Genomic DNA, 26429 nt, shown 5'->3' on the forward strand with positions numbered 1-26429 from the left:
ACCTTTAGCAATAGCAATAGCAGTTAGACTTATATACCGCTTCATAGGTCTTTCAGCCCTCTCTAAGCGGTTTACAGAGTCAGCATATTGCCCCCACATTCTGGGTCCTCATTTTACCCAACTCGGAAGGATGGAAGGCTGAGTCAACCCTGAGCCAGTGAGATTTGTACCGCTGAACTGCAACTAGCAGTCAGCTGAAGTGGCTGCAGTACTGCACTCTACCCACTGCGCCACCTCGGCTCTGATCAGATTGATGGGATCAGATGAAAATGAAGTGTTAACATTATCTTCCTAGGCTTTATCAGTACTCTCATGAAGAACATAAAAAAGAACTATTTTCTCCTTGAGAGGAAGACTATGACAAAACCAAATTAAACATTAAATTGCAGAGTCATACAAGGATGTACATTATCAAGGCCCTGATTTCCCCAATTCTAACATATGGCTGGAAAAGAATCTGAAATTCTGAACAAAGAAAACTAGATGCCTTTGTCTTGTGATGCTGGAGATGAGGGTTGAGATTGTCTTGGATTACAAGAAGAATAAATAATTCAATGCAGAATGTAACAATATCAGACAGCTTACTGGAAGCATTAACATTGGGGGAAAAAACCTTCAATATTTTTAGATTCATGATGCCAAAGCAAAATCATTAGAGAAAAATCTGAACCTTGGTGAGGGGAATCAAAATCCATGAAAAGAGTCTAGTAGAAAACAAAGGAGCTAGAAGATGGCATAATCATGGGCTTATAAAAACTTTCTTAGAGGCAGAAAGTGATGGTGACTTGATAACTATCAGTGATTTAATGACAAAAGAGCAATGGAGAATATCATTCTTTACATATCCTCGGCTTTTAAAACTTATAATTTCTAAGAGTGGCCCTTAAAGATTAAAGTTATAGCTGATCTTTAGGATCTTTAGGATCATAAGAAAATAGGCATAGTTTTGTGATTTCTGGCTAATCAGCATTAAATATGGCAGACTAGGAGGAAAAATTGGGTAACAGAGCTTCCATTGCCAAATCACTCTCTTTGATAGAAATCTCACTAATGTTTCATAGCTTTTCCATTCAGCTATTGTTGTGCTAAGTACATCCACAAGGACAGGCTTTAACACATGTCAGTGAGCTCTGAGGAATACTGGAAAACAACAGTTTCGTGAACTGAAATGAACAGGGTGATTACTAGAAACCAGCATAGGTTTGTTAAAAGCAGGGCATGCCAAAGAAACCTCATTGCTTTCTTTGATAAAGTGACTAAATTAGCAGATTGAGGAAATGCTGTGGCTATAGTTTACTTGGACTTCAGTAAGGCATTCGATAAAGTAAAGATCACAGCTTACTTCTTGGTAAGATACAACAAATCCAGAAGGTTTTGCAGTTGGCTAACCAACAACATTCAGTGTGTAGTAGTCCGTGAGACTACATCTACATGGAGGAATCATGCAGTTGAGGTCTTGGAACCAATACTCTTCAATATTTTCATAAATGATCTAGATGAGGGGATTAAAAGGGCATCAGATTTGCAAATCACACAAAGGGGGTGGTGGTGGCAACTCTTTGGAAGATAGACTCAAGATTCATAAGGATTTTGACAGACTTGAATATTAAGACCTATCCAATAAGATGCAGTTCAGTGGTGAAAAAAGTAATGCCCTGTACTTAGGCAGGAAAAACCAAATGCACAGCCACTTGACTCAACAGTAGTAACTTCCAGTGATGGAGCACTCATGATTTCTCAAGGCAAGTTGTTCCACTGGTTTATTGTTCTCACTGTTAGGAAGTTTCTCCTTAATTCCAGGTTGCTTGATTAATTTCCAACCATTGTTTCTTGTCCTGCCCTCTGATGCTTTGTAGAATAATTCCCCCCCCCCTTTTTGTGGCAGCCCCTCCAATACTGGAATACTAAATAACTAATTAGGTATGTTTAGCCTAATGAAAAGAATGCTTGGAGTGACATGATAATCTCTTCAAATACTCTAAGGGCTGTCATAGGGAAGATGGGGTTGATTTATTCTCCAAAGCACCTGAGGCCAGGACAAGAAGCAATGGGTGGAAGCTAGTCAGAGATAGATTGAATCTGGAACTAAGGGGAAACTTACTAACAGTGAGAATAATTAGCTTGCCTCAGGTGGGAACTACGTCGCTGGTTGTTTTCAATAAAAGATTGGACAACCAGTTGTTTGGGATGGAATAAGGACTAGTACCTTGTGCAGGGGTTGGACTAGAAGACCTCCAAGGTCTCTTCCAGTCCTACGAATCTATGAATCTACTAGTCCAATATTTATTTAGTTAGAGAAGTTAGCTACGACACGGAAACAACCAATCAAAGCAGTTTGAAATACAACAGCAATAAAACCATTGCATAGATCAGTCAGTTAATATATACACAGATATAAGAAAACAGAATGAAATAAAACAAAGCAAAACAAAATGCGTGAAAGAGATAAAATTGGAATGAAAAAAAAGAGGAAGGAAGAAAACATTGCAAATATCCTGCCTTTGATTTTTTTTCAGTGTGGTTTTCATTCCATGAAATTTTTTGAAGGAGCTTTACATTTTAGCTCATTTTGCGAACAGTGCTTCATAGAGAATAAATTGCCAGACTCTCGTTCAAAATCTAAGTGTAGATTCCAACAGGATTAAATTTAAGATTTTTCCCTAAAAGATCCAATATAAAAAAAAACCCAAATAAAAAATAATCAAGGAAATTAATATTACAGATACACCAGTGGTGGGTTCCTACCGGTTCAGACTGGTTCGGCCGAACTGGTAGAAGCTTGGTGGCCTGGGTTGCTGGAACCGGCAGCGATCCAGGCCTGCCACGCCTCTGAACCAGTTCTATGGCACTACCATCTTGTTTTTTGCTTCTGCACATGCGCAGAGCAATTTTAGTTGTAGCAAAGGATGCAGCTGAACAGATGGTCTCCACCTAACCCATTCCTTTCTTTTTTACCAGTGTAGGGGCTATTGTTTGTTTGGAATTGTTTTATTTTATTTTTATTCATTTATTTAGTTTGTAAAACATGTATGAGATAACAGGTGTAAGTATAAACATGGACATGAACCAGTGGTGGGTTTCAAAAATTTTTGGAACCTACTCTGTGGGTGTGGCCTCCTTTGTGGGAGTGGCTTGCCGGCCATGTGACCTGGTGGGAGTGGCTTGCCAGCCATGTGTTCTCTCTCTCTCTCTCTCTTTCCTTCCTTTTGTCTCTCTGTCCTGTCCCTTTTTCTTTTTTTCTTTCATCTCTCTCACTCTTTTTCTTTCTTTTTTCTTTTATTTATTTCTTCCTTTCTTTCTCTTTCTCTCTCTCTCTGTGTCTGTCTGTCTGTCTGTCTGTCTGTCTGTGTGTGTGTGTGTGTGAGAGAGAGAGAGAGAGAGTGGTGGGTTTCAAAAATTTTTGGAACCCCTTCTGTAGGTGTGGCCTGCTTTCCGGGTCCACTGGTGGAACCTCTTCTAACCGGTTCGGTAGATTTGACAAACCGGTTCTACCAAATAGGTGCGAACTGGTAGGAACCCACCTCTGACATGAACACAGGAAATGGGTACGAATAAATGGGGACAATGGGACAGGGATGGGTGCTGGTGCTCTTAATGCATGCCCCCTTACAGACCTCTTAGGAATGGGATGAGGCCCACGGTAGACAGTTTAAGGTTAAAGCTATGGGGGTTTGGAACAACAGAGTTGGGTACAGCATTCCAGCTTTTGATGCTGCTTTCCTTCATTCTGCTCACTTTTGGTGTTCTTTAATTACAAATTCTACTCTGAAACACATCAGGAATAAAATGTCCTCTTTGGAAACAACTGGCAGCTGCTTTATTTTCCTTGTGGGGTTTTCACAGCTGCCTTCAGCCTTGGATTTTAAACACTAGAAGCTGCTGGAGATGGAAGGGAGAATAGAGTTGCACACTCTAGGTTACAAGCTCCCAGCTGCACTTTCCTAGAATAAAACTCTACTAAAACATCCCAGAATGTGGCCAGAATCTGTTGAGAACGGCCAGATTTGCCGTCTTCAGGATCCGTTGGCAGCCCAGAAGTTGAGCTAAGACAGGTCACAGATGCTTGCTTCACATCCAGGAAAAGCTGAGCTCAGAGACATGTCTGAACTATGAAATTTGTTGTCATAAAGAAAACACTGTTTTCACTGCTCCAGAATCAACTTTCCTCCCGACAAACAATAATTATGCCTTGCTGGGTTGTAACGTTGTTAGAAAGAAGAGACAAAGCTCTGGTAAAAGTTGAAGCTTGCTTCTAAAGAGCGTACGTCAATTCCTCAGATAAAACTACATTATTTGCATCGTTTAGGTGACTGTGATGAGATAGAGTGATGTCCCATGCCTATAAGACTAATATTCAGGACTGGGCTTCAAACATGTCAGCAACGGGTTCTCTGCCTGGTTGCTGGATGGGCATGGCTTTGGTGGACCATGACCAGAGGTGGGTTCCTACCAGTTCGCACCTATTCGGTAGAAGAGGTTCCACCAGTGGACCCGGAAAGCAGGCCACACCTACAGAAGAGGTTTCAAATTTTTTTGAAACCACTGGTCCTTGGATATGATTATTCTACACTATCATGCTCATATTTATAAAACCCAGTGCCTCTGTGAAAGGTAAGGATGACTACTGCGTTTGTGGAGCAATCAGAACATTGCGTGTGTTGAAGTTGTTTTAACGCAAACCAAAGATGCCTTTTAACATCATATTCTTATGCATGCCAGTGCTGTGTGTGAGGTAATTTAAGGTGATTCTGACAAGTGTCGTCGGCATCTTCATATCCAGTCACATGGGCGGCAAGCCACTCCCATCTGGTCACAAGGGCAACAAGCCACTCCCACAAAGGAGGCCACACCCACAGAGTAGGTTCGAACAATTTTTGAAACCCACCACTGGATGTAACCTAGTCGGCCTCCTGCACCACAGCAGAGGGGGCATTTTCACCTTCCCCAGGCTCCGGAGGCTTTCCTTGAGCCTCTGGGAGGGTGAAAACTACCTCCGCAGGCTCCAGAGGCCCTCTAGAGGCCACAAACAAGCCAGTTTCTGGTCTTCCAGAACTTCTGGGAGACTTGTTCCCCCCCCCCCCCCCGCCCCGAGCCTCTGCGTGGGCCCTGCATTTACCTCCAAAACAGGCCACATGGGAGGGGCAGGGTGGGGTGGAAGGGGCCAGCCAGGGAAGGGATTTGGAGGTTCTCTGAACCGGCCATAACATTAGCTCGGGAGAACCCATAGCAGCTCACTATTGCTAATATTCACCAATCTGAGACCCACTAGGTGTGGTTTTATAATATGGAGTAAGCATCTGCCTATCATGCCTAGATAGCTCAGGATTATGCCTCAAAGTTTTATTTACATTTTAAGAACTTGAGACAGGCAATACTGTATTTAGACCTCGTGTTTAGACCACAGGATTTAGTTTTGTTAGAAAGGGACGCGGTGGCTCAGTGGCTAAGATGCTGTCAATCAGAAAGGTCGGCAGTTCGAATCCCTAGCGCTGCGTAACGGAGTGAGCTCCCATTACTTGTCCCAGCTTCTGCCAACCTAGCAGTTCGAAAGCACGTAAAAAATGCAAGTAGAAAAATAGGGACCACAGGCCTACTGGAAGTTCTGGAAGTCGGGAAATGAGCCTGTTTATTGTCTCTGGAGGGCCTCCGGAGCCTGAGAGAAGCAGTTTTCACCCTCCTGGAGGCTCAAAGAAAGCCTCCGGAGGGCAAAAAATGGGCCTACCGGAAGTCCAGAAATAGGCCTGTTTCCAGCCTCTGGAGCCCGGGGGAAGCAGTTTTCGTCCTCCCAGAGGCTCAAGGAAAGCCCCCGGAGCCTGGGAAGGGCAAAAAACACCCCCTGCCATGGTGCAGGACTAGGCCAAGCCCACCACGGCTACACCCACTCAGCAATGGGACAGTAAACCTGTTGCTGCAATTTTTGAAGCCCACCTCTGAACTCATCTGCTGGGACAAGAGTACAATGGTACCGATAAGTTCATATCAAGGAAGGAAAAGAAAGGTATATAGTATAATGGATTTAAGAAGAAAAGGTTCTGATGAACTCAGGCAGCAGGTCATCTTAAAACCTTGAAGAAGAAAATGAGAAAGACTAGAAATCATATAAACAAAAAAACTAGAAATCATATAAACAAAAAGACATTCTGAAGGCACAATCACAAACAGTTATGACTAGTAGTCAGAATGAAAGACATCTAAATAGACCCAGGTAGATGCACAATGATTTCTAAATGTGGAAAAGGAAATAGTTACACTTATCTCTGGTATTCAGTTATTCAAATTCTACCTCAGCAATCTCAATCCTTAAAAACCTATCCCCAAAAAGCTTCTTGTGACAAATGATTGGCAGGAATTTTGGTTTCCTCTTCCCTAGCCTTATCCTCAGTTGAATCCAATCCAAGGGAGAGAACAGGACAATTTTCGGCTCCAGTTCAATGTCTTGTCTCATTAAGCAAATACAGTAGTTCATCGATGCATATTCAGTTACAATCTGAATTGTGAGGGGATAGTCTCCTACCAAATTTTTGAAGATTTATTTTAGGTAGAGAACATCCTCCTTCTAAGAAAATTATATGTCCATATTATTATTATTATTTAAAAAATCATTACATAATATCTATTGCATTACACTACAATGAAAGGCCCTCTGCATGGTTAGATTTTGTATTTTAGGAAATAAGCAACAAATAAGAAACCTAATTTGGAGCAAACCAACTTAAAGCAGATGGAAAAATTTACTTACAGAAACTTTCTTTCACAGCTATGTCAATTCCTCTTTGGCACAGTTTGTTAAAAAAAAAGTCCTCTGTTTTTAGGAACATAACCACAATTTACAAGAATCTGCATTGTGAAATATGCTCTGAAATGGAAATCAATTAATAATGCTGTACAGTTTGAGTCTTGTTATTTTTGTACATTCCACCTCCTAACCAACAACTTCTACTTCTGTGGAAGAGATACTTCTTTTAAGCTGTGGTCAATTTGCCTTGCACATTGTTTTCTTAACTCTTCAGCATACATCTTCATTAAAAAGGGTCCCCTGATGTTTCCCAATGTTCAAAAGAATTTGTGGGCTTCATAAACCAAAATAGATTTTGTGAGAAGCTGATTTAAGAGCTGTTTTTGGTCTTAAGGCTGTATTTGCTGGTTAATGCCCAATAGTTTAATAATAAACCCATGATCATCTGTCTTGGATAAACAATTTAATCTATTGATACCACAAAGCCTGATAAGAGAAAGGGATGGAATGAATCTCTCTCCAAGTTTTGTCTAGAGCAGTGATGTGTAACCTTTTTGTTGTTGCATGCCAAAAGTGCTAACGCCCAACAGCAGGTGCCCGCCTGCCCACACCCATAATGCAATGTGCACGGCCCCATGCGCCCCCTGTGTGTGCTCTGCCCCCTGTGCATGCATTTGCGATCCCCTACACATATGTGTGTGACTCCCTGCATGAACACCGCCCGCCCATTATTGGCTTCCAGATTGGTGCAGGAGGCTTTCCAGGCCCAAAACGGACTGCGGGGGCACTGCGTGAGCCCCCAAAATGCAATGAGAGTGTCATCCCATGCATACACCCAGCAGTGGTGGGTTCTGGATCCCGTTCCAACCGGTATGGTTGGAACTGCCCGGCGTCACCCACAGGGCGTTGTCCCTGCCTACGATGCCTCCAGAAGCCTCTGCGACGCTCCAGCTGCTCGGCGGAGCATCGCCCAGGGATTGTATGCACCATGCTCATACACAGAGGCGCCAAAGACTTAAAGGACAGGTAAGGAGCTCGGGCGGGCAGGTGGGCCCTCGGAGCACCATACCGGAACAGTACCCGGTGCTCTGGGCAGGCTCCAGTACACCCGTACCGGGGCGTACCTCCTGCAACGCACCACTGATGCCCCGCCCCCTGCACATGAAAAAATAACTTTTCTATGGACCACCAAAATTTTCTCGCAGACCACCAGTTGGTGCCCACTGATCTAGAGTACATAATAACCAGAAATTCTTGGTTGAACCTGGATGGAAATTCTCCCTGGTTTAAGAGTTGGTTTGGCCTAAAGAGTTTTGATCACTAGAGGATTTACTAGATAGGATGAGTGCATCCTTAGAGGATCTGCTGGTTCTCAGAAGTCGGAGACTTAATCCTGAAATGAATAGGAAAATCCCACTGTGTGTTGAAAAGAATATATTATGTTTGAATGTTTGAATGTTTATTTTATTTATATGCTGCCCTTTTCCCCCGAAGGGGACTCAGGGCGGCTCACAACTCAACCAAGGGAGGGGGATGCAGACAAAAATTAAAACGACACGCAACAATACATAATTTAAAACACACAACAGTCATACCATTCGAGAAGGGGGTAGAAGCTTTTTAGCCCCAGGCCTGTCGGAATAGCCAGGTTTTAAGGGCTTTGCGGAAGGTCTGGAGGGTGGTGAGGGTTTGAATCTCCACGGGGAGTTCGTTCCAGAGGGTCGGAGCGACCACAGAGAAGGCTCTCCTCTGAGTAGTCGCCAGTCGACATTGGCCAGCGGATGGAATTCGGAGGAGGCCTACTCTGTGGGATCTAATCGGTCTAGAGGAGGTAATTGGCAGCAGGCAGTCTCTCAATTATAACACAATGTTGTGCCTCTAAATCCATCTGCGATATAGCTGAGAATATGAGCTATCTTTTCGTGATTAATGCAAAGCTAACATATCACATGTGGACATTCAGAATTCTTGGCTTCTTATTATCTTTCAGGTCACCAAGATTCAATTGTAGCTTCCATTTCTTGCCTATCCATTAGAACACATTGATGCTGTCCATCGTGTTGGAAGAGGGTCTTGATATCTAACAGATTGTGGGCTGTCCATGATGTGTCTACAGCAGTGGTGGGTTCCTACCGGTTTGACCCAGTTTGGCTGAATTGGTAGTGGTTTGGCAGCCTGAGTCACAAGCGACCCAGGCCTGCCATGCTCCCGAACCAGTTCTCCAGGCAATGCCATAGGGACAACCATCTTCTTTTTCGCTTCTGTGCATGCACAGAAGCATTTTTATTGTATTGCATATGCACGCAGAGCATGCATCAAACACATGCACGAAGTGTGCATGAGCGAACTGGCAGTAGAGTCTGCCAGAACCCACCCCTGGTCTGCAGGTGGCTATAAGAACTATACAGGCATGGAATATTCTGCCACATGTTGGACAGACATGTGTGGGCACCATTGTTGCAGCTCCGGCTTTGCGGAGTGCTCTCTTCTCTTGTGCTATGGTTGTTCTTGTCCTCAGATATCTGACAGCCTTGGTGGATCATTGTGTGCCATGTCAATCGGTCTTGTGCTAGGGTTTCCCAGAGTGTGGTGTCAATATCCAGGGACTTGAAGGAGGCTTTCAATGTGTCTTTGTATCACTTCCTTTGTCCCCCGTGCGATCGCTTTCCTCGAGACAGCTCACTATAGAGGAGATGTTTAGGGTTGCGATGGTTTGGCATCCTTGCAACATGGCCTGCTCAGAACATCTGGGCTTTCATCAGCAGGGTGTGCAAATTTTGAAAAAAGGTTTTGCACTCTGCAGACCTCCCAAAAATGGCCCATTTTTCGCAAAAACAGTTCCATTAAAAAAAAAAAGACATGGATTAGCCTTTAGGAGGCTTGTAAAGTGCTCCTGAGGGGGTGCCCCCCCAATGAGCAAAAACCAGCCCGTTTTTTGCAAAAACAGGTCCATTTTTTGTCAAAAAAAGGGCATGCATAGCCTTTAGGAGCCTTGCAGAGTGCTCCTGAGGGCTGAGGAGGGGCAAAATTGAGCAAAAAACAGCCAATTTTTTGCTCATTTCCACCCTCCCAAGCCCCCAGGAGCACTCTGCAAGGCTCCTAAAGGCTATGCATGGCCGTTTTGGTAAATGGGGCAAGGTTTTGGGAGGCAAAAAATCCTGTATTCGGTGTATAAGACGCACTCAGATTTTCAGCCTCTTTTTTTGAGAGAAAAAGGTGCGTCTTATATTCCAAAAAATATGGTAGATTGCAGACAAGTTTGACATTAAACAGAGATCAGCATCAAAAATATGAATACTTTTAAGATATAGAAAACCTTTGATGTAGTTACCATGTTTTCCCAAAAATAAAACATGGTCTTATCTTCTTTTGACCCCTGAAATAAGCGCTTGGCCTTATTTTTGGGGAGGTCTTATTATTTTTGAGGTGCAGGAGGCAGCAAGCGTGGTCACCTCATGGCTGCTGCTGTGTAGCAATATTTTTGAGAAGGGCTTATTTTCAGGGGAGGGCTTATTTTAGCGCATGCACTCAAAAGCCCAATTGGGCTTATTTTCCGGGGAGGTGTTATTTTGGGGGGAAGCAGGGTAGCTGGAGTGTGGATGCATGAAAAGTTAAGATTGTGGCTGCTAGCTGACTAACTGAAATTTCCATCTTGGTTTTTTCATTTCATTTTTGCTAGCTAGACTAGCCATGCCAGCCAGCACTGAGGATTCTGCCTTAAATTGCTGCAGATGTAGTTAGATTTTTTTCCAGAGGATAGAATTGATTCCTTGGATCATATGGGCATGGGAGAAGAGAGAGCTTTTCTCCTTGACTCTCTGTTTGCAAAGCAGGAAAGCTGACTTCCTTGGCGATTGAAGCTTTCCAACTTTTGAGACATGGAAACCGTGACCTTAGAACAAATCCGAGCCAAATATAAAAATAAAAGACTAACCGCAAAAATGTTTGACAGGCACACAAACAAGTCGTGACCAAACAGTGTCAGCGCCCTTCGAGACTATTAAATTTCACTGTTTTGCTATTGAATTATTTAAAATAAATAATATTCTGATCTTCAATCTTTTTTAATGGACTGACTTTGTATTGTGCCAAATATTTCAAATACAATTTGCCCTGCAATTCAAAAAGCATTTAGAAAAAAACACTGACTTCATTTATGAGTGAAGCAACCCACATGTTTTATTTATAAAGTAGTGTGTTGGTTTTGGTGTTAGCGTTCACTAAATGCAAAGATATCTGCGTCCAAATATGAATGTGGAGAAGTCAAGTAATATATGCACGATCCAAATGATGATGCATGCAAAGTCTTTGTGTAGGGATATTTTTAGTACAACTGGAACAAAAGTGGGACACCCAGTTTAGCATCTGGGGATGTTAAAATTGCAAAATAGGAGCACAACTATTGATTTCAAAATGGAAAACAATTCCAGAAATAGCTCTAATGACAGACCTGGTCAGAGAAAGTGAGATAAGCTCTCTTTGTCCAAGATCCAAAATAATATGACCTCCACCAGAATATTTTATGTGCCTTTCTACCAGTCTGTCAAATTTCTGCCAAGTTAAGTAAGAACTGTAGGAAGTTAGCACCACCCGGAAAATTTCTCCTAGGAAAATGAAATATTTTACAAAATATTAAAAGGGCAGAATATTTCCCCTAAAAGGGAGTCAGAAACTCATCCCCCACCCACCTTTGTCAATGGGTCATTAAGGCCTGAGCCAGTCTATTCTACATAACAAAGATCTATCTCCTTTAGGCAGAGCCATAATAGCAATTGCCAAAAGCCGTTTCATTACATCACCCAGCAAATGTCAACTGAGCTTGGGACTCAGGACAGCCTACAGAGTTTCCCCTGCATGGCCCTGTGGGAGTTTGACAACCAATCAGAATACAAGCTCAAATTTCCAAGCCCAACAGGGGGGTATCCCTCTCTCTCTCTCTCTCCCCCTCCCTCCCTCCCTCTCTCCCTGTCCCATGTGCCTTTTTTCCCAGGACTTCAAACCACGTGGCCCTGTCCACCATTAAGAACCATCTTTCTAAACAGCTGCCATGTTTCCAGTGTCTTTCTCCTCACTTGGAACTGAACCCAGTTGGACATTTCTTCCAACAGAACTTTAAAAACAAATAAATAAATGCATCTATACCAGGGGTGTCAAACTCAAGGCCTGCGGCCGGATCCAATCCACAGGATGCTTAAATCTGGCCCACAGGCCCAGCCTGGAAATAGGAGAGGACCGGCCCACAGTGCCTCTAGAAGACAAAATGAGGTGCAGGGCTCCCCCACGCCCCGTTTTTGGCTGGCAAAGTGCTGCAGGAAGCATCCGTTCCCTCCCCCCCCAGCCAGCCAGCAGAGGAGAACTACAATGCTGATCCAGCCCTTGAAGAAATCCAGTTTGACATCCCTGATCTATATCTAAGTTCTAACCATACCAAGCACAGAATCTTTTGTTAATCCTGGTGATAGCCCAAGGACAGGGGTAGGTTCCGGATCCCGGTGCAATTGGTATGGTGCAATGGGGCCCGGCGTCCACCACATGAACGCGCGCAGCATGCACATGCGTCCTTACCTCCTGTGATGCTCCACGACGCTGTAGTTGCTCGGTGGAGCATTGTGCAGGCGCCGTACACTCCATGCACATGTGCAGAAGCGCCGAAGTGCTCAAATACAGGTAAGGAGGGCAGGCGGGCCCTCTGGAGCACCATATCAGAACGGTACCCGGTGCTCCCGGCAGGCACCGGTACACTCGTACTGGGGTGTACCGCCTGCAACCCACCCCTGCCCAAGGACCTCCATTAAACATGAAGGCACCCAGGTTTTCTGCTACTCTCTTGGACTCTGTCCATAACTGATCCAATGCTACCTTGCAAATGAGTCAGCTAGCATTATGTAAGCACAGCCACGAAACAAGGCTGCCTGGGGAGATCTGAAAGTGAATTCCACACATCTGAAGCTGCCAAGGTTGAGAAACACAGTGCTAGAGTATTGTCTGCATAGTATGGGAGTTACTGAGAGAAAGCAGTCAACAAACAAGCATCAGGTGAAAACAGTGGCCAGTGGCCAGGTAAGGAAAGTCATCCCACATCCCACTGGGCAACGCTACCAGTGGTGAGTTCCTACCGGTTCAGACTGGTTCGGCTGAACCGGTAGTAGCTTGACAGCCTGGGTTGCTGGAACCGGCAGCGACCCAGGCCTGCCATGCCCCCAAACTGGTTCTCCCGGTGGTGCCATAGGTGCCGCCATCTTGTTTTTTGCTTCTGCACATGCACAGAGCAATTTTTGTTGTACTGCGCGCAGTGTGCGTGCGGCGTGTCCCTGAGCGAACCAGCAGTAGCTGCTGTTGGAACCCACCACTGAACTCTACCAGTGAAAACCACAAACTACCAATCACTATTAGATCTTCACAACTCTGACACTGATTCTGAACACACACACACACACACACTCCTAATTGGCTGACATTGCTTCCTCATACAGTTTTACCACTGCCCTGTTTGATCCTACAAACGATAATAATAAAGACTCACATAAAATAAATGATAATAATAAAGACTCACATATCAGTTGCCAGAAAATCAGGAATCCATGCAAACAGACCCCTTGACAAGACTACTAAAGCATGATCAAGCAAAAAATAAAAAATCTACATGGTGTAGATTCATATTTTCCCTGTTATTCAAAGAGTTGGAATGGGAAAATATTCTTTACATTCTTCCCCATCCAGTTTATCTCAAGTAGAAAATTGAAAATATATTGGAAAGAATATAGAGCTCCATTTTTCTAATCACAAGTTTTGGAGGATTCAGAATAAACAGTTTTTGACTGTGAATGAAGAATGTTTTTTTTTAACAGAACGTATATTAGAATAACTATATTTGTGAACACGGTCTGTTTGTCTGTCTGTCTTTCTTTCTCACTCTCTCTTCCTACCTACCTGAATTACATTTTCTGTTTGTTCAGGAAAGTACTCAATGTTTGTTTAGCAACACTGAAGAAAGCAAAACAGCGTAAAACAGAAGCAGAACAAGCTAATAATAGCAAACAAAAAGAAAATATAAAAAATAAGTAGCCAACTTGAATACTAAATAAATATATAATTATTTCCTCCTTCTTTTCCTCCTTTTCTCCTTCCAACAACAGCTGATTTTATCACCAAGGCCAGTTCTTTGGCAGTATGCTTTCCAGATTTAAATGGAAGCAACTAGGAATGGGGTTTATTTAAGCTCACGTCACCGAAGCTGTAGGAGAGAGCTTAAATGGACTCCAGAGGATGGTAGAGGACAGGAAGGCCTGGAGGAATGTTGTCTATGGGGTTCAGTGGTGGGTTTCAAAAATTGTTCGAACCTACTCTGTGGGTGTGGCCTCCTTTGTGGGAGTGGCTTGCCACCCATGTGACCAGATGGGAGTGGCTTGCCACCCATGTGACCGGATATGAAGATGCCGACAACACTTGTAAGAACCACCTTAAATTACCTCACACACAGCACTGGCATGCATAAGAATATGATTTCAACTTGTTTTTTAAAAGGCATCTTTGGTTTGCCTTAAAACAACTTCAACACACGCAATGTTCTGATTGCACCACAAACGCAGTAGTCATCCTTACCTTTCACAGAGGCACTGAGTTTTATAAATAGGAGCATGATAGTGTAGAATAATCATATCCAAGGACCAGTGGTGGGTTTCAAAAAATTTTGGAACCTCTTCTGTAGGTGTGGCCTGCTTTCCGGGTCCACTGGTGGAACCTCTTCTAACCGGTTCGGTAGATTTGATGAACCGGTTCTACCGAATAGGTGCGAACTGGTAGGAACCCACCTCTGATGGGGTTGCAATGGGTTGGACACGACTTCGCAATTAACAACAACAACTAGGAATGGAAAAAGATGATCTTTGGATGACTGTGCACTAGCCTGGGAATAAAAATCTTGACAATTGTCATTTTTGGTAAGAGCAATTAGAGCTTTGGGTCTCCATCTTTTTCTGTCAAAGTTTTGTTTTTAGGTGCACCTTGGTTTTAACATCACATTTTGTATTTTTCTTTTTGTTTGTTTGTTTGTTTACATCTTTAACTGTCAATTGTCTGGTTGAATTCTGGCTTATTTTATACCCTTGCTAAATTATAAATGTGAATTTTTACCTCTTTTTACTCATTTATCTTGGAGTTGTGAAGCACTTTAGCTTTTGCCGCATAGTAGTCAATGGGGTAAAATATTTCCCCTTGTCAACGAAAGTGATCTGATCTGATTTACAATCAGGTCAAATTTCTCCTGCAAGGATTTTGTATTTTACTAGTTTTTAAGGGAGCTGCCTTGCTTTGTTTTCCTTTTGAATATATTTCTGGTCTTTTTCTTTCTTCTTAAAGAAACAGGAGCTTTTCTTTTTCTTTTTCCCCTACTCATTTTCTATTGTGGGAAATATTAGCCTAATTTTTCCTGTGGTCATTTTATTATAGCATATCTACTTTTTTTTTTTGTCCCTAAGAGGAATTACCTACATTTCATTGTGAAAGACCGGCCATAATTTAGAGATTTAGACTGTACTAAAAATGGAAACAACAATAAATTAAAGATTTGGAACATTATATATCATATCTTTTTTATAAAGTAAAGGTAAAGGTTCCCTTCACACATATGTGCTAATCATTTCTGGCTCTAGGGGGCAGTGCTCATTTCCGTTTCAAAGCCGAAGAGCCAGTGCTGTCCGAAGACATCTCCGTGGTCACATGGCCAGCATGACAAAATGGTGAAGGCACACAGAACGCTGTTACCTTCCCACCAGAGATGGTTCCTATATTTCTAATTGCAGTTTTAACGTGCTTTTGAATTGCTAGGTTGGCAAAAACTGGGACAAGTAACGGGAGCTCACTCCATTACGTGGTGCTAGTGATTCAGACCGCCGAACTGCCGACCTTTCTAATCAACAAGCTCAGCATCTTCGCCACTGAGCCAACGCATCCCTTCATCTTTTTTACAATGCACACAAAAAGAGGTAGAAAAGAAAGCGAGAGCCAGATTAACGTAAATGTCAAAGTCTTCTTGGAAGCCTTTTCAGTTGAAAAGCTCTAAATGAAAATTTAGATAAAAGGTTTGATGAATTGACAACAGTTACAAATCAACCTAAGGATGACACACAGATACAGGTAACAGCATATAAATCAGACTTGCAATTGGGTGGATTGAGTGAGTTAATTTGTTGCTGACAAGAGTTGAAGGAGAAGAAGCTTTGTTTGAGAATTAGCAATAGCAATAGCATTTAGACTTATATACCGCTTCATAGGGCTTTCAGCCCTCTCTAAGCGGTTTACAGAGTCAACATATTGCCCCCAACAACAATCCGGGTCCTCATTTTACCCACCTCAGAAGGATGGAAGGCTGAGTCAACCCTGATCCGGTGAGATTTGAACAGCTGAACTGCAGAACTGCAGTCAGCTGAAGTAGCCCGCAGTGCTGCATTTAACCACTGCGCCACCTCGGCTCTTGCAAGCTGATTGGAGAAAATTGAAAGGGGCATGAATTTAAAAGGCTTAGAAATGACAGAATGGATCGGTGGTGAACTGGACTTTAAGAAAACTGATGGAGACTATGGAATAGACTTATTATAGTCAACTGCCAAGTGATGCTGTGTTTCAACTTGTAGGAAGATTCCTTGAACAAAAAAGTCTGTGGAGATATTTACAACTGAGATCTATGATTTGGGGGAATGAAATGCAATTTTATAGAATATCATAATTCTAAGGAATATTTTCATTATTAAGAATCATATTTGAGGATATTTGATCCTGGATGAATCACATATACTGACTGGGTTACGTTAGTTTAAAAACTGTTGTGTAAATAAATTTAAATAATTGTGTGAAAATAAATTTACATAATGCCCTTTCAAAAGACTATACCCATTTCTGACACCAACCTATTTAATTAGACATTAGTATATTAATGCCTAATTAAATAGGTTGGTGTCAGAAATGGGTGTAATCTTTTGAAAGGGCATTATGTAAATTTATTCATGTTCTTTCAAGTAGGAGTTTCACAAAAGGGTGCCAAAAAGCCAAGATGGCAGGTATGATCACACAATGGAAAGCTCATCTATCTTTTTACATGCGTGAATACACATAACATTCATTAAGTATCTTCTCAGCGTTAAATTTTAGGCCATGTTAATTATCTGAACAAATCTGTTTGATCTATATTCCTGTCTACATATTGCTTACTTTTTTTTTCTCTGTCTACATTTTTAAACAATACACAAAGTGAGTGAAATTGACCATCACTTGTTAGTGTCAATTCAGTTTGGGGTGGGTGGGATGTATTTAAAACAAAACAATACTAAACCATTGGATACAATGACTCTCTGAAAGAGCATAACTCTCTAAAGGATAGCAAAAAGGTATGTGCAAAGAAATTAAAGTTATAATTCCAAACACTTAAGATCCTCAAGGTCCCTTCCAGCCCTATGATTCTATGCCTAAATCCTCCTGTGAGAAGGTTTTCTGTACTGGATAATAAATAGATGATAACAGAGGGCTTTGAAAGTTGACTAGAGGGAAGCAGAAAGAAAAAAAGATAACACCATACAACAAATTTCAATTTAGTTTTTGTTCCTCAGTACAAAGTGTGTTTTCCTAATCCTTTATGCCTAAAAAAAATAGAAACTAAGTATTGTTCCACAAAAACTGTACTTCTGTGGTCAGGACAATATTTTGAAATTGATCTCTTTTTGAGAACATTCTCAATTCATATGCAACGCTGAGTAGACTTCCAGAATATTCTAAACTGTGGGAACTTGCCAGAAGCGTCTAGAATGGGCAGGAATTTTCTAGAACTTTCTGGAATCTTTTAGAACTTTCTAGCATTTTCTGGGACTATCCAGTAATATCCATAGAAGTATAAAAGTATAAGTGTCTTAAACCAACATTTTGTTGTCTAATTGCTGAGTAAGAGAATAGTGAATAGCAATATTTGATTTAGATGGCATCCAGCAGATGCATTTTGCTATGTGTGTGAATTTATCAAGACAAAAGTGAAAAAGTACTCTGTGACCGACATTTGTCTTGTTAAGATGTGCAAGGCCTACAAAGCATACTTTGGCATGGGGTCAAGACAAGCCCTGGACACGCATTTCACATGCAAGCACTGCAAAAACACTCTTGGTGAACAATTGCTGCTTGCTAGATGGGATTTCAGTGATTTACCACAGTTTAAAAGAATTGCAATTAAGAAATTTTTCACTGTTTTCAGTGTTCTAGGAAAATATGGACTGCAATATATATTTTATGCCCCATGGTAATATCTTGCACATTAGATAATGTATGAAATATCTTTTTAAAAAAAATTATATAATTCTACTATGCTTATAGGTTGCTACAAGGAAGAAAAGAGACATGAAGTTTGATATCCCAAGAATTTGAGGGGAACCAACTGACTACTCAAGCAACTGCATGCTGGACTCTTCCAAACATTGAACTGGCAAGAGTGCGCCTCCCATAATGTACCAAGACATTCCTTCATCTATTGCCCTGGTACCACATTGCCCTGAGCTCCTTGCTCTCACCTCTCTGGAGAGGGATCCGCAGCCATTTTGCACGAGCCAACTCACCACAGGACAATTCACCATGGCCAATTCACTGCAATAAAGAATTTGCCTTATTTGCCATTGCATCTTGCTGCAAATTCATGTTTGTGAATGTTTGTCCTTAGTGTTCTTTGAGTTTGGCTTTTTGCTTCCTAATGTTTCTTTACCCAACAAGGCAACATCATCAGTGCTGAGTGTGGGGTTTGTTCCCATTTATATACAATACTGTATTTTTCGGAGTATAAGACGTACTGGAGTACAAGACGCACCAAGGTTTTGAAGAGGCAAATAAAAAAAAAGTAGGTAAGTAGATAGAGGGAGGGAGGGAGGGAGGGAGGGAGGGAGGGAGGGAGAGAGAGAGAGAGAGAGAGAGAGAGAGAGAGAGAGATAGATAGATACAGTAGGTAGGGAGAGAGAGAGAGAGTAGGTAGGTAGGTAGATGTTTCCAGGTGTACTTATCCATGTGCCGGAGAAGGAAATTGCTGACAATCTGCAGCACCTAAGACTTTGTTTCTGCTGCCACAGCACTTGATCAATGGAATTCTCATCAATCAGTTAAAGAGCTTCCAAAAGGGAAAAAAAAAAGTTTTTGCACTCTGCAAACCTCCCAAAAACAGCCCGTTTCTCATGAAAATGGGCCCATTTTTTTTAAAAAGGCATGAATAGCCTGGGGGGGGGGGGGGGGGCTTGCCTAGTGCTCCTGGGGAAGTGGGGGGGGGGAAGGAGCAGAAAAAGGCCAGTTTTTCACAAAAACGGGCCCATTTTTTGTCAAAGAAAGTGCATGCATAGCCTTATGCAGGCTTATAGAGTGTTGTTAGGGGTTGGGGGGGCAAAAATGGCCCTTTTTTGCTCATTTCTGCCCTTCCCAGCACCCAGGAGCTCTTTGAAAGCCTCCATAAGGGTATGCATGGCTATATTGGTGAAGGGGCGTGGCTTCAGCAGGCAAAAAATGCTGTATTTGGTGTATAAGACACACCCAGATTTCCAGCCTCTTTTTTGAGGAAAAAGGTGCATCTTACACTCCGAAAAATATGGTAGCTTGCCTTCTAGTGCTGGTGGGGATGTGATTTTCTCCTTGGTAGTTCCTTGATTAGTCTGCTTGATTGTTTGTCTGGTGTTAACCCCTGCTTATCTGGGTGTTGCTACTGAAGAGCATGTCCTCTGGCCATTTTGTTTCCAAGTTATGTTTATGGTCAAGCAAGATACAGTGATCAGGGACAAAAAAGGGCAGATTTTGTTAAACAAAATATACATGTCTTCTATGGAAGTAAATTATTTCTTAGAAATATTTTTGAGCACTAAATGAAAAGATTAAAAAAAAATCACCTCACATGGTTAGTTTAAGAACAGGAAGTAAAGAGTAAGACTAAAATACAAACTGTCAGTGAAGAAATGTAAGAAACCAAGTTCTTTGGAGATATGTTTAGGGACCAGGGCTTTTAACTTGTTCATATGTGCTCAGAGCTTATAAAACTCCAGTGTACAATATGCAAATTTGCTAGAGAAATCAACATTATTTTATTCTTGCAGAATACAGATATATACTCCACTTTTCCCCAAATTGAGAGAAATGGTCAGTTCAAAAAAATGTGAATATGCAAATAAACCATAAAGTAAATGAAGTTATTTAAAAAGAGCTCACAAAGTTTGGTAGCATCTTTTCTAATCCACTTTATTTATTTACTTATTTACTTTATTTATTTATTTACTTTATTTTTAATGTAATTAATTGTTTCCTTATTGACAGGGGGTCCTTACAATCAAGTGGGTCAGAGTTCAGAGCAACTAAGATGATTAAGGGCCTGGAGACAAAAAGATATGAAGAATGGTTGCATGAATTAGCTATGCCCAGTCTAGAGAAAAGAAAGATTAGGGGTGACATAATATTTTTCCCGTAGTGACAGATTTTATTTTCCTGAGCTCCAAGATAATCACAGACAGGGACTGCAGCCAAGAAATTAAAATCACTTGCTCCTGGGGAGGAAAGCTATGGCCAATCTAGACAGCCTAATAAAAAGCAGAGACATCATCCTGCCAAAAAAGTGTGTATAGTCAAGGCTATGGTTTTCCCAGTTGCAATGTATGGCTGTGAAAGTTGGACCATAAGAAAGGCTGAGCACCAAAGAATTGAGGCCTTTGAACCATGGTCCTGGAGAAGACTCCTGTGAGTCCCTTGGACTGCAAGGTGATCAAACCAGTCAGTCCTAGAGGACATCAACCCTGATTGCTCTTTAGAAGGCCGGATCCTGAAGATGAAACTCAAATACTTTGGCCACCTAATGAGAAGGAAGGACTCACTGGAGAAGAGCCTCATGCTGGGAAAGACTGAGGGCAAAAGAAGAAGTGGATGGCAGAGAATGAGGTGGCTGGATGGAGTCACTGAAGCAGTCGACATGAGCTTAAATGGACTTCAGAGGATGGTAGAGGACAGGAAAGCCTGTAGTAACATTGTCCATGGAGTTGCAATGGGTTGGACATGACTTTGCAACTAACAACAACAATATTTTTCCAGTATTTGAAGTGCTGCCACAAAGAAGAGAGGTGGGGGGGGGGGGTCAACGTATTTTCCAAAGCACCAGAAGGCAAGACAAGAAACAATGGATGGAAACTAATCAAGCACAAAAGCAACCTGGAATTAAGGAGAAATTTCTTAACAATGAGGACAATTAACCAGTGGAACAGCTTGCCTTCAAAAGTTGTGGGTGCTTCATCACTGGAGGTTTTTAAGAAAAGTCTGGACAGCTACCTGTCTGATATGATATAAGGTCTCCTGCTTGAGCAGGGGTTGGACTAGAAGACCTGCAAGGTCCCTTCCAGCTCTATTCTGATTGGAGAGTTATGACAGAGAGGGCATAAGTCTAGTTCACAAAGTGGTGGCCAATAGAGCATCCATGCAATCATTTGGCACTTGGCTTGCGATGACAATGGTTGTAGCATCCCGTAGTCACATGATCCCCTTTTTCAACATTCCCTGCCAGTTTCCCCCAAGCAAATCAATGGGACAACCAGCAGGAGGTGCTCCTGTTGCCTTTTTGCCTGCTGGCCCACTGCATCTACTCACAGCCTATGCTCCATAGCAACTCCTCCTCGCAACTCTCCCCCACCAGTCGGCTTGGCTGGGACTCCCACCTCTTCCCACTTTAGCAACATGCATGGTCTTGGGGTTATGACAATAGCTGGAACTGCTGGGATTGATGTTGCTAATGGATACAGGCACACAATGTTGTGCTTTATGACTGCATCAGTTAGCAATGGAAATTCCATTGCAACCCAAGGAATATTTGTAATTTTATTAAAAAGCATAGGTTTCCGTGAGTTGCCCCTTCTGATGTTTGGATACCACCAACTAGCATGGCTGTTCTACAATGTCTGAAGAACCTTTGCTATCACAGGCAGACCGAGAGGGCATCAGGAAAAAACAGATATACTTCCATTTGCAGCCCATTCCAAATGCAGTTTCAACACAGGGCAAGACTTGTATAGAAAAGGCACCTAATCCACACACTTCTTTCCCTTTCGCTATTTTGAGTTCAAAAGCCCCCAAACACAGCCCAAAAGATGGCATAGAGAGAGCCACAGCAGGCACCCAGAAAATCATGCTTAAATAAAAGAGAATCTCTAAATTTAGCTTCCTGCATTAAAGCCAGCTCAGTTTCCAAGAAACAGCTCACAGAAAGTGGGCACTACAGTTCAAGCCAGAGGTGGTATTCAGCCGGTTTTCTCCGGTTCAGGCAAACTGGTAGCGGCAGCTATGGGAGGCTCTTCCCCACCCCCCAGCCCAACATAATGTGCCACCTTCTGTGCATCTGCGCGCACCAGTGGTGAGTTCTGGGCGGTACGCCCCAGTATGAGCATACCAGTGGCATCTGGGGGCAGCTGCCACCGTACCAGAATGGTGTTTCCTTGGGCCCACCCACTCGCCCTCATTCCTTACCTCTTTTTAAGCTAGCGGACCATTTGTGCATGCACGCACTGTGTACGGCGCCTGCCCGACTTCCACCGAGCAGCTGGAGCATCGCAGGACGTAGCGTGTGCACATGCACAAGGTGGACTCCCGGCCCCGTTATAGCGTACCAGTTGCGACAGGATCCAGAACCCACCACTGGTGCGTGCGCTCACATTTGCGATCCGATAGGGAAGGTAAGTGAATCCCACCGCTGGTTCGAGCACTCAACAACGATCAGGAGCAGTAGGACATTATTCCTAATAAACTGCCACAAACTGAGATTAACCAGAGGTTAGCTAGCTTCAGCCAGCATCATTTCAGAGGAGATATATAGGCCGAAGTAGAAGAGCTGCTAATCTTACCTTCACACTGCTTTCCTTCTCCCTTATAACCTGGCTTGCAAATGCATTTGAATGACTTAGGTGTGTTCTGACAAATTGCATCAATGTGGCAGTCATCTGTCCCTTCTGTACATTCATCAGCATCTGTGCAACAAAACATTTGTTTTTAAAGAAAGTAAAACATAGCAAGCGATTTCATGACAACCTTGAGCAGAACTGGTGAAACCACTCAACTGAGCAAGGCAAAATCAAATCTAACCTAATCCTTGCAGTGGATCTTGAGCTACGGTGGCCCAGTGGTCAGAATGCAGTACTGCAGGCTACTTCTGCTGAGTGCTGGCTGCCTGCAGTTTGGCAGTTCAGATCTCGTCAGGCTCAAGGTTGACTCAGCCTTCCATCCTTCCGAGGTGTGTAAAATGAGGACCCAGATTGTTGGAGGCAATATGCTGACTCTGTAAACTGCTTAGAGAGGGCTTTAAAGCACTGTGAAGCTGTATACAAGCCTAAGTGCTATTGCTATCTTCCATAGCTACGACACAAAACTTCTTGATTTAGAAAAGACATCCCAAATATGTCCCTCAACCGGACATTTCAATCCAGCTCCCAAGTGATATAGACAGACAGAAAAAAGATGTGGTCAAAAAAAAAGTCCAGATGGGGGCACAATGCAACCTAACACACCAGTGGTGGGTTTCAAAATTTTTTGGAACCTACTCTGTGGGTGTGGCCTCCTTTGTGGGAGTGGCTTGCCGGCCATGTGACCTGGTGGGAGTGGCTTGCCGGCCATGTGTTTTCTCTCTCTCTCTCTCTCTCTCTCTCTCTCCTTCTTTTGTCTCTCTGTCCCTTTTTTCTTTTTTTCTTTCATCTCTCTCACTCTTTTTCTTCTTTTTTCTTTCTTTATTTCTTTCTTCCTCTCTTTCTCTCTCTCTCTCTCTGTGTGTCAGTCTGTCTGTCTGTCTGTGTTTGTGTGTGTGTGTGGGGCAGTGGTGGGTTTCAAAAAAATTTGGAACTTCTTCCTTCCTTCCTTTCTTTCTTCCTTCCTTCCTTTCTTTCTTTCTTTCTTTCTCTTTCTTTTCTCTCTCTGTGTGAGTCTGACTGTCTCTGTGTGTGGTGTGTGTGTGTGTGTGTGTGTGTGTGTCAGTGGTGGGTTTCAAAATTTTTGGGAACCTCTTCTGTAGGTGTGGCCTGCTTTCCGGGTCCACTGGTGGAACCTCTTCTAACCGGTTCAGTAGATTTGACGAACCGGTTCTACCGAATAGGTGCGAACTGGTAGGAACCCACCTCTGTAACACACACACAAAAGGCAGAACTCTTATAGCCACTTCTGGATATCCCAAAGAGAAGATTGTCTAGTTTTCTGGCAACCATTACTTCCTCCCAGATGTTACTTCATCATGGCCTAACTTACAGTCTTTGGATTTCTTAGAGCAGGTCCTCAACCCCTGGTCCGTGGACCGGCACTGGTCCATGGCACATTAGAAACCAGGCTGCGCAAACAAGCAAAACCCCATTCTCAGGATGCAGGCAGCATGTGAAACCACGCCCCCTCAGGTCCACGGAAAAATCTCTCTTCACAGAACCAATCCCTGGTATCCAAAAAGTTGGGGGCCACTAACTTAGAGGTCTCCCATGATCATGTGTTAATCATGCCCAACTCTGTTTAGTTTGTTCAATGTCAGCTAGAGTTTCATCACATAAACTTTGCCTTTTGTTCCCAATAAACTCACATCTTCTGCCTTCTAATATCGCGTTTCCCTGAAAATATGACCTACCCAAAAAGTAAGCCCTAGCTTAATTTTTACATGTGTGCCCAACACAAGCCCTACCCCCTCAAATTAAGCCCTAGTTTGGCCTTTAGAAATGATGCCAAGTGTGAGATAATTTCTCAAACAGTATATTTTGAGAGACCCAAATGCAGGAAACACCACCTAATATCATTCTCTTTCAGCAAATTTTATATTTGAAGGTAAGTGTCAAATCACAAAAAGGCCAGTGTGGTGGAGTGGTTCAAGTGCTGGATAATGACTGGGGAAACCCAGGTTAAAATCTTCCCTTCGACAGAGAAACACACAGGGGATTTTGGGCCATTCACTCTCTCTGATGCCAGCTGATCCACCAAGAAAACTGCAGTTTCCTGAACTGGAAATAAATAAGACTGTAAGGAAAAGCCTACAAGAGGGACGCAGTAGCTCAGTGGCTAAGACACTGAGCTTGTAGATCAGAAAGGTCGGCACTTTGGCGGTTCGAATCCCTAGCCTCGCGTAACATAGTGAGGTCCCATTACTTGTCCCAGCTTCTGCCAATCTAGCAGTTCGAAAACAGGTAAAATGCAAGTAGAAAAATAGGAACCACCTTTGGTGGGAAGATTACAGTATTCCGTGCGCCTTTGGCATTTAGTTATGGCGGCTACATGACCACGGAGACGTCTTCGGACAGTGCTGGCTCTTCAGCTTTGAAACAGAGATGAGCACTGCCCCCTAGAGTCGGGAACAACTAGCACATATGTGGGAGGGAAACCTTTACCTTTAAGAGAAGGCTTTGACTCTTAGCACCTAGCTATTTTTTTTTCTGCTTTCAAAAAGTTTATTACATAAAAGCAAGAAAAGTGTTGATTATATTTGCCTTTCCCCCCAAGTCTCCACTTTTTGTGTTCTGTGGGGAGGAAGAAAAATTGTTTGAAATATTCATAATTTGTTTTCCCATTCTTGTTTTGGAATGATGATGGCAATTAGCATTTATGCTGCATTTCCGCGATGGGGAGGGTAAAATGTAGACAGCATAAAAATGAGACCCCCTTTCCATCACGGCAGGGAAAATATTATTTTCCTGATTGCAGTATATGGAGACATTGGACAATCCCCCCCCCCCAAAAAAAGACATAGAGGAAAGAAAGGAAATAGCTCGGGTGAAATATCTTCATCAGACTCAAATGTGTAACTGAAATACTGTATATCTCTTCAAGAGGATTGCATCTAGTTAGTACTTGGATGGAGTGCCATTAGGAAATCCTGGGTGGTGGGCAACAGGGATTCATTTACCCTCCCTACTGAGCGTGCTTGCTTCATTTGCATGTGCCACACCTGAGCATTGCCTTTTCCACATGTGCAGTGCTCGCACATTACGTCGGGGCGGGTGGGCAGAGCCTCCTGCAGCCGCTGCTACTGGTTCCCCCAAACTGGAGAAAACCAGCTGAATACCACCATTGGTGGTGGGATAGACTGGGAAGCTTTAAAAACATCTTCTGGAAAGGTTGCCAATCACTGTCACATTCCTCCCAGGAAAATATATGGGATGAATCCTGGAAGTCTACAGGTATAATGACTTTAGGTTTTCTCATACTGTGTTTCCTCGAAAATAAGACAGGGTCTAATAAGAGCCGAGGTGGCGCAGTGGTTAAATGCAGCACTGCAGGCTACTTCAGCTGACTGCAGTTCTACAGTTCGGCGGTTCAAATCTCACTGGTTCAAGGTTGACTCAGCCTTCCATCCTTCCGAGGTGGGTAAAATGAGGACCCAGATTGTGGGGGCGATATGCTGACTCTGTAAGCCGCTTAGAGAGGGCTGAAAGCCCTATGAAGCGGTATATAAGTCTAACTGCTATTGCTATTGCTATTGCTATTTTCTTTTGACCCGGAATAAGTGCTTGGTCTTATTTTCGGGGAGATCTTATTATTTTTGAGGTGCAGGAGGTGGTGAGCGTGGTCACCTCATGGCTGCTGCTGAGTGGCAATATTTTTGAGGAGGGCTTATTTTGGGGGCAGGTCTTGTTTTAGTGCATGTGCTGAAAAGCCCAATTGGGCTTATTATCCAAGGAGGTCTTATTTTCGGGGAAACAGGGTA

At 42.9% G+C, this 26429-nt stretch overlaps 1 protein-coding gene across 1 annotated transcript in view; it reads right to left on the reverse strand.

The window, feature by feature from the left end:
• The window catches only part of SCUBE1 (signal peptide, CUB domain and EGF like domain containing 1), a 210808-nt gene that overhangs the window by 174441 nt on the left and 9938 nt on the right, over positions 1-26429 (reverse strand). The window contains exon 3 of the mRNA XM_032221864.1: positions 22612-22734. Within this exon, the coding sequence (XP_032077755.1) occupies positions 22612-22734 (123 nt within the window). The remainder of the gene's footprint in view (positions 1-22611; positions 22735-26429) is intronic.

This window comes from Thamnophis elegans, chromosome 7, assembly GCF_009769535.1.
Source record: "Thamnophis elegans isolate rThaEle1 chromosome 7, rThaEle1.pri, whole genome shotgun sequence".
In the NCBI taxonomy this organism is placed as follows: domain Eukaryota; kingdom Metazoa; phylum Chordata; class Lepidosauria; order Squamata; family Colubridae; genus Thamnophis; species Thamnophis elegans.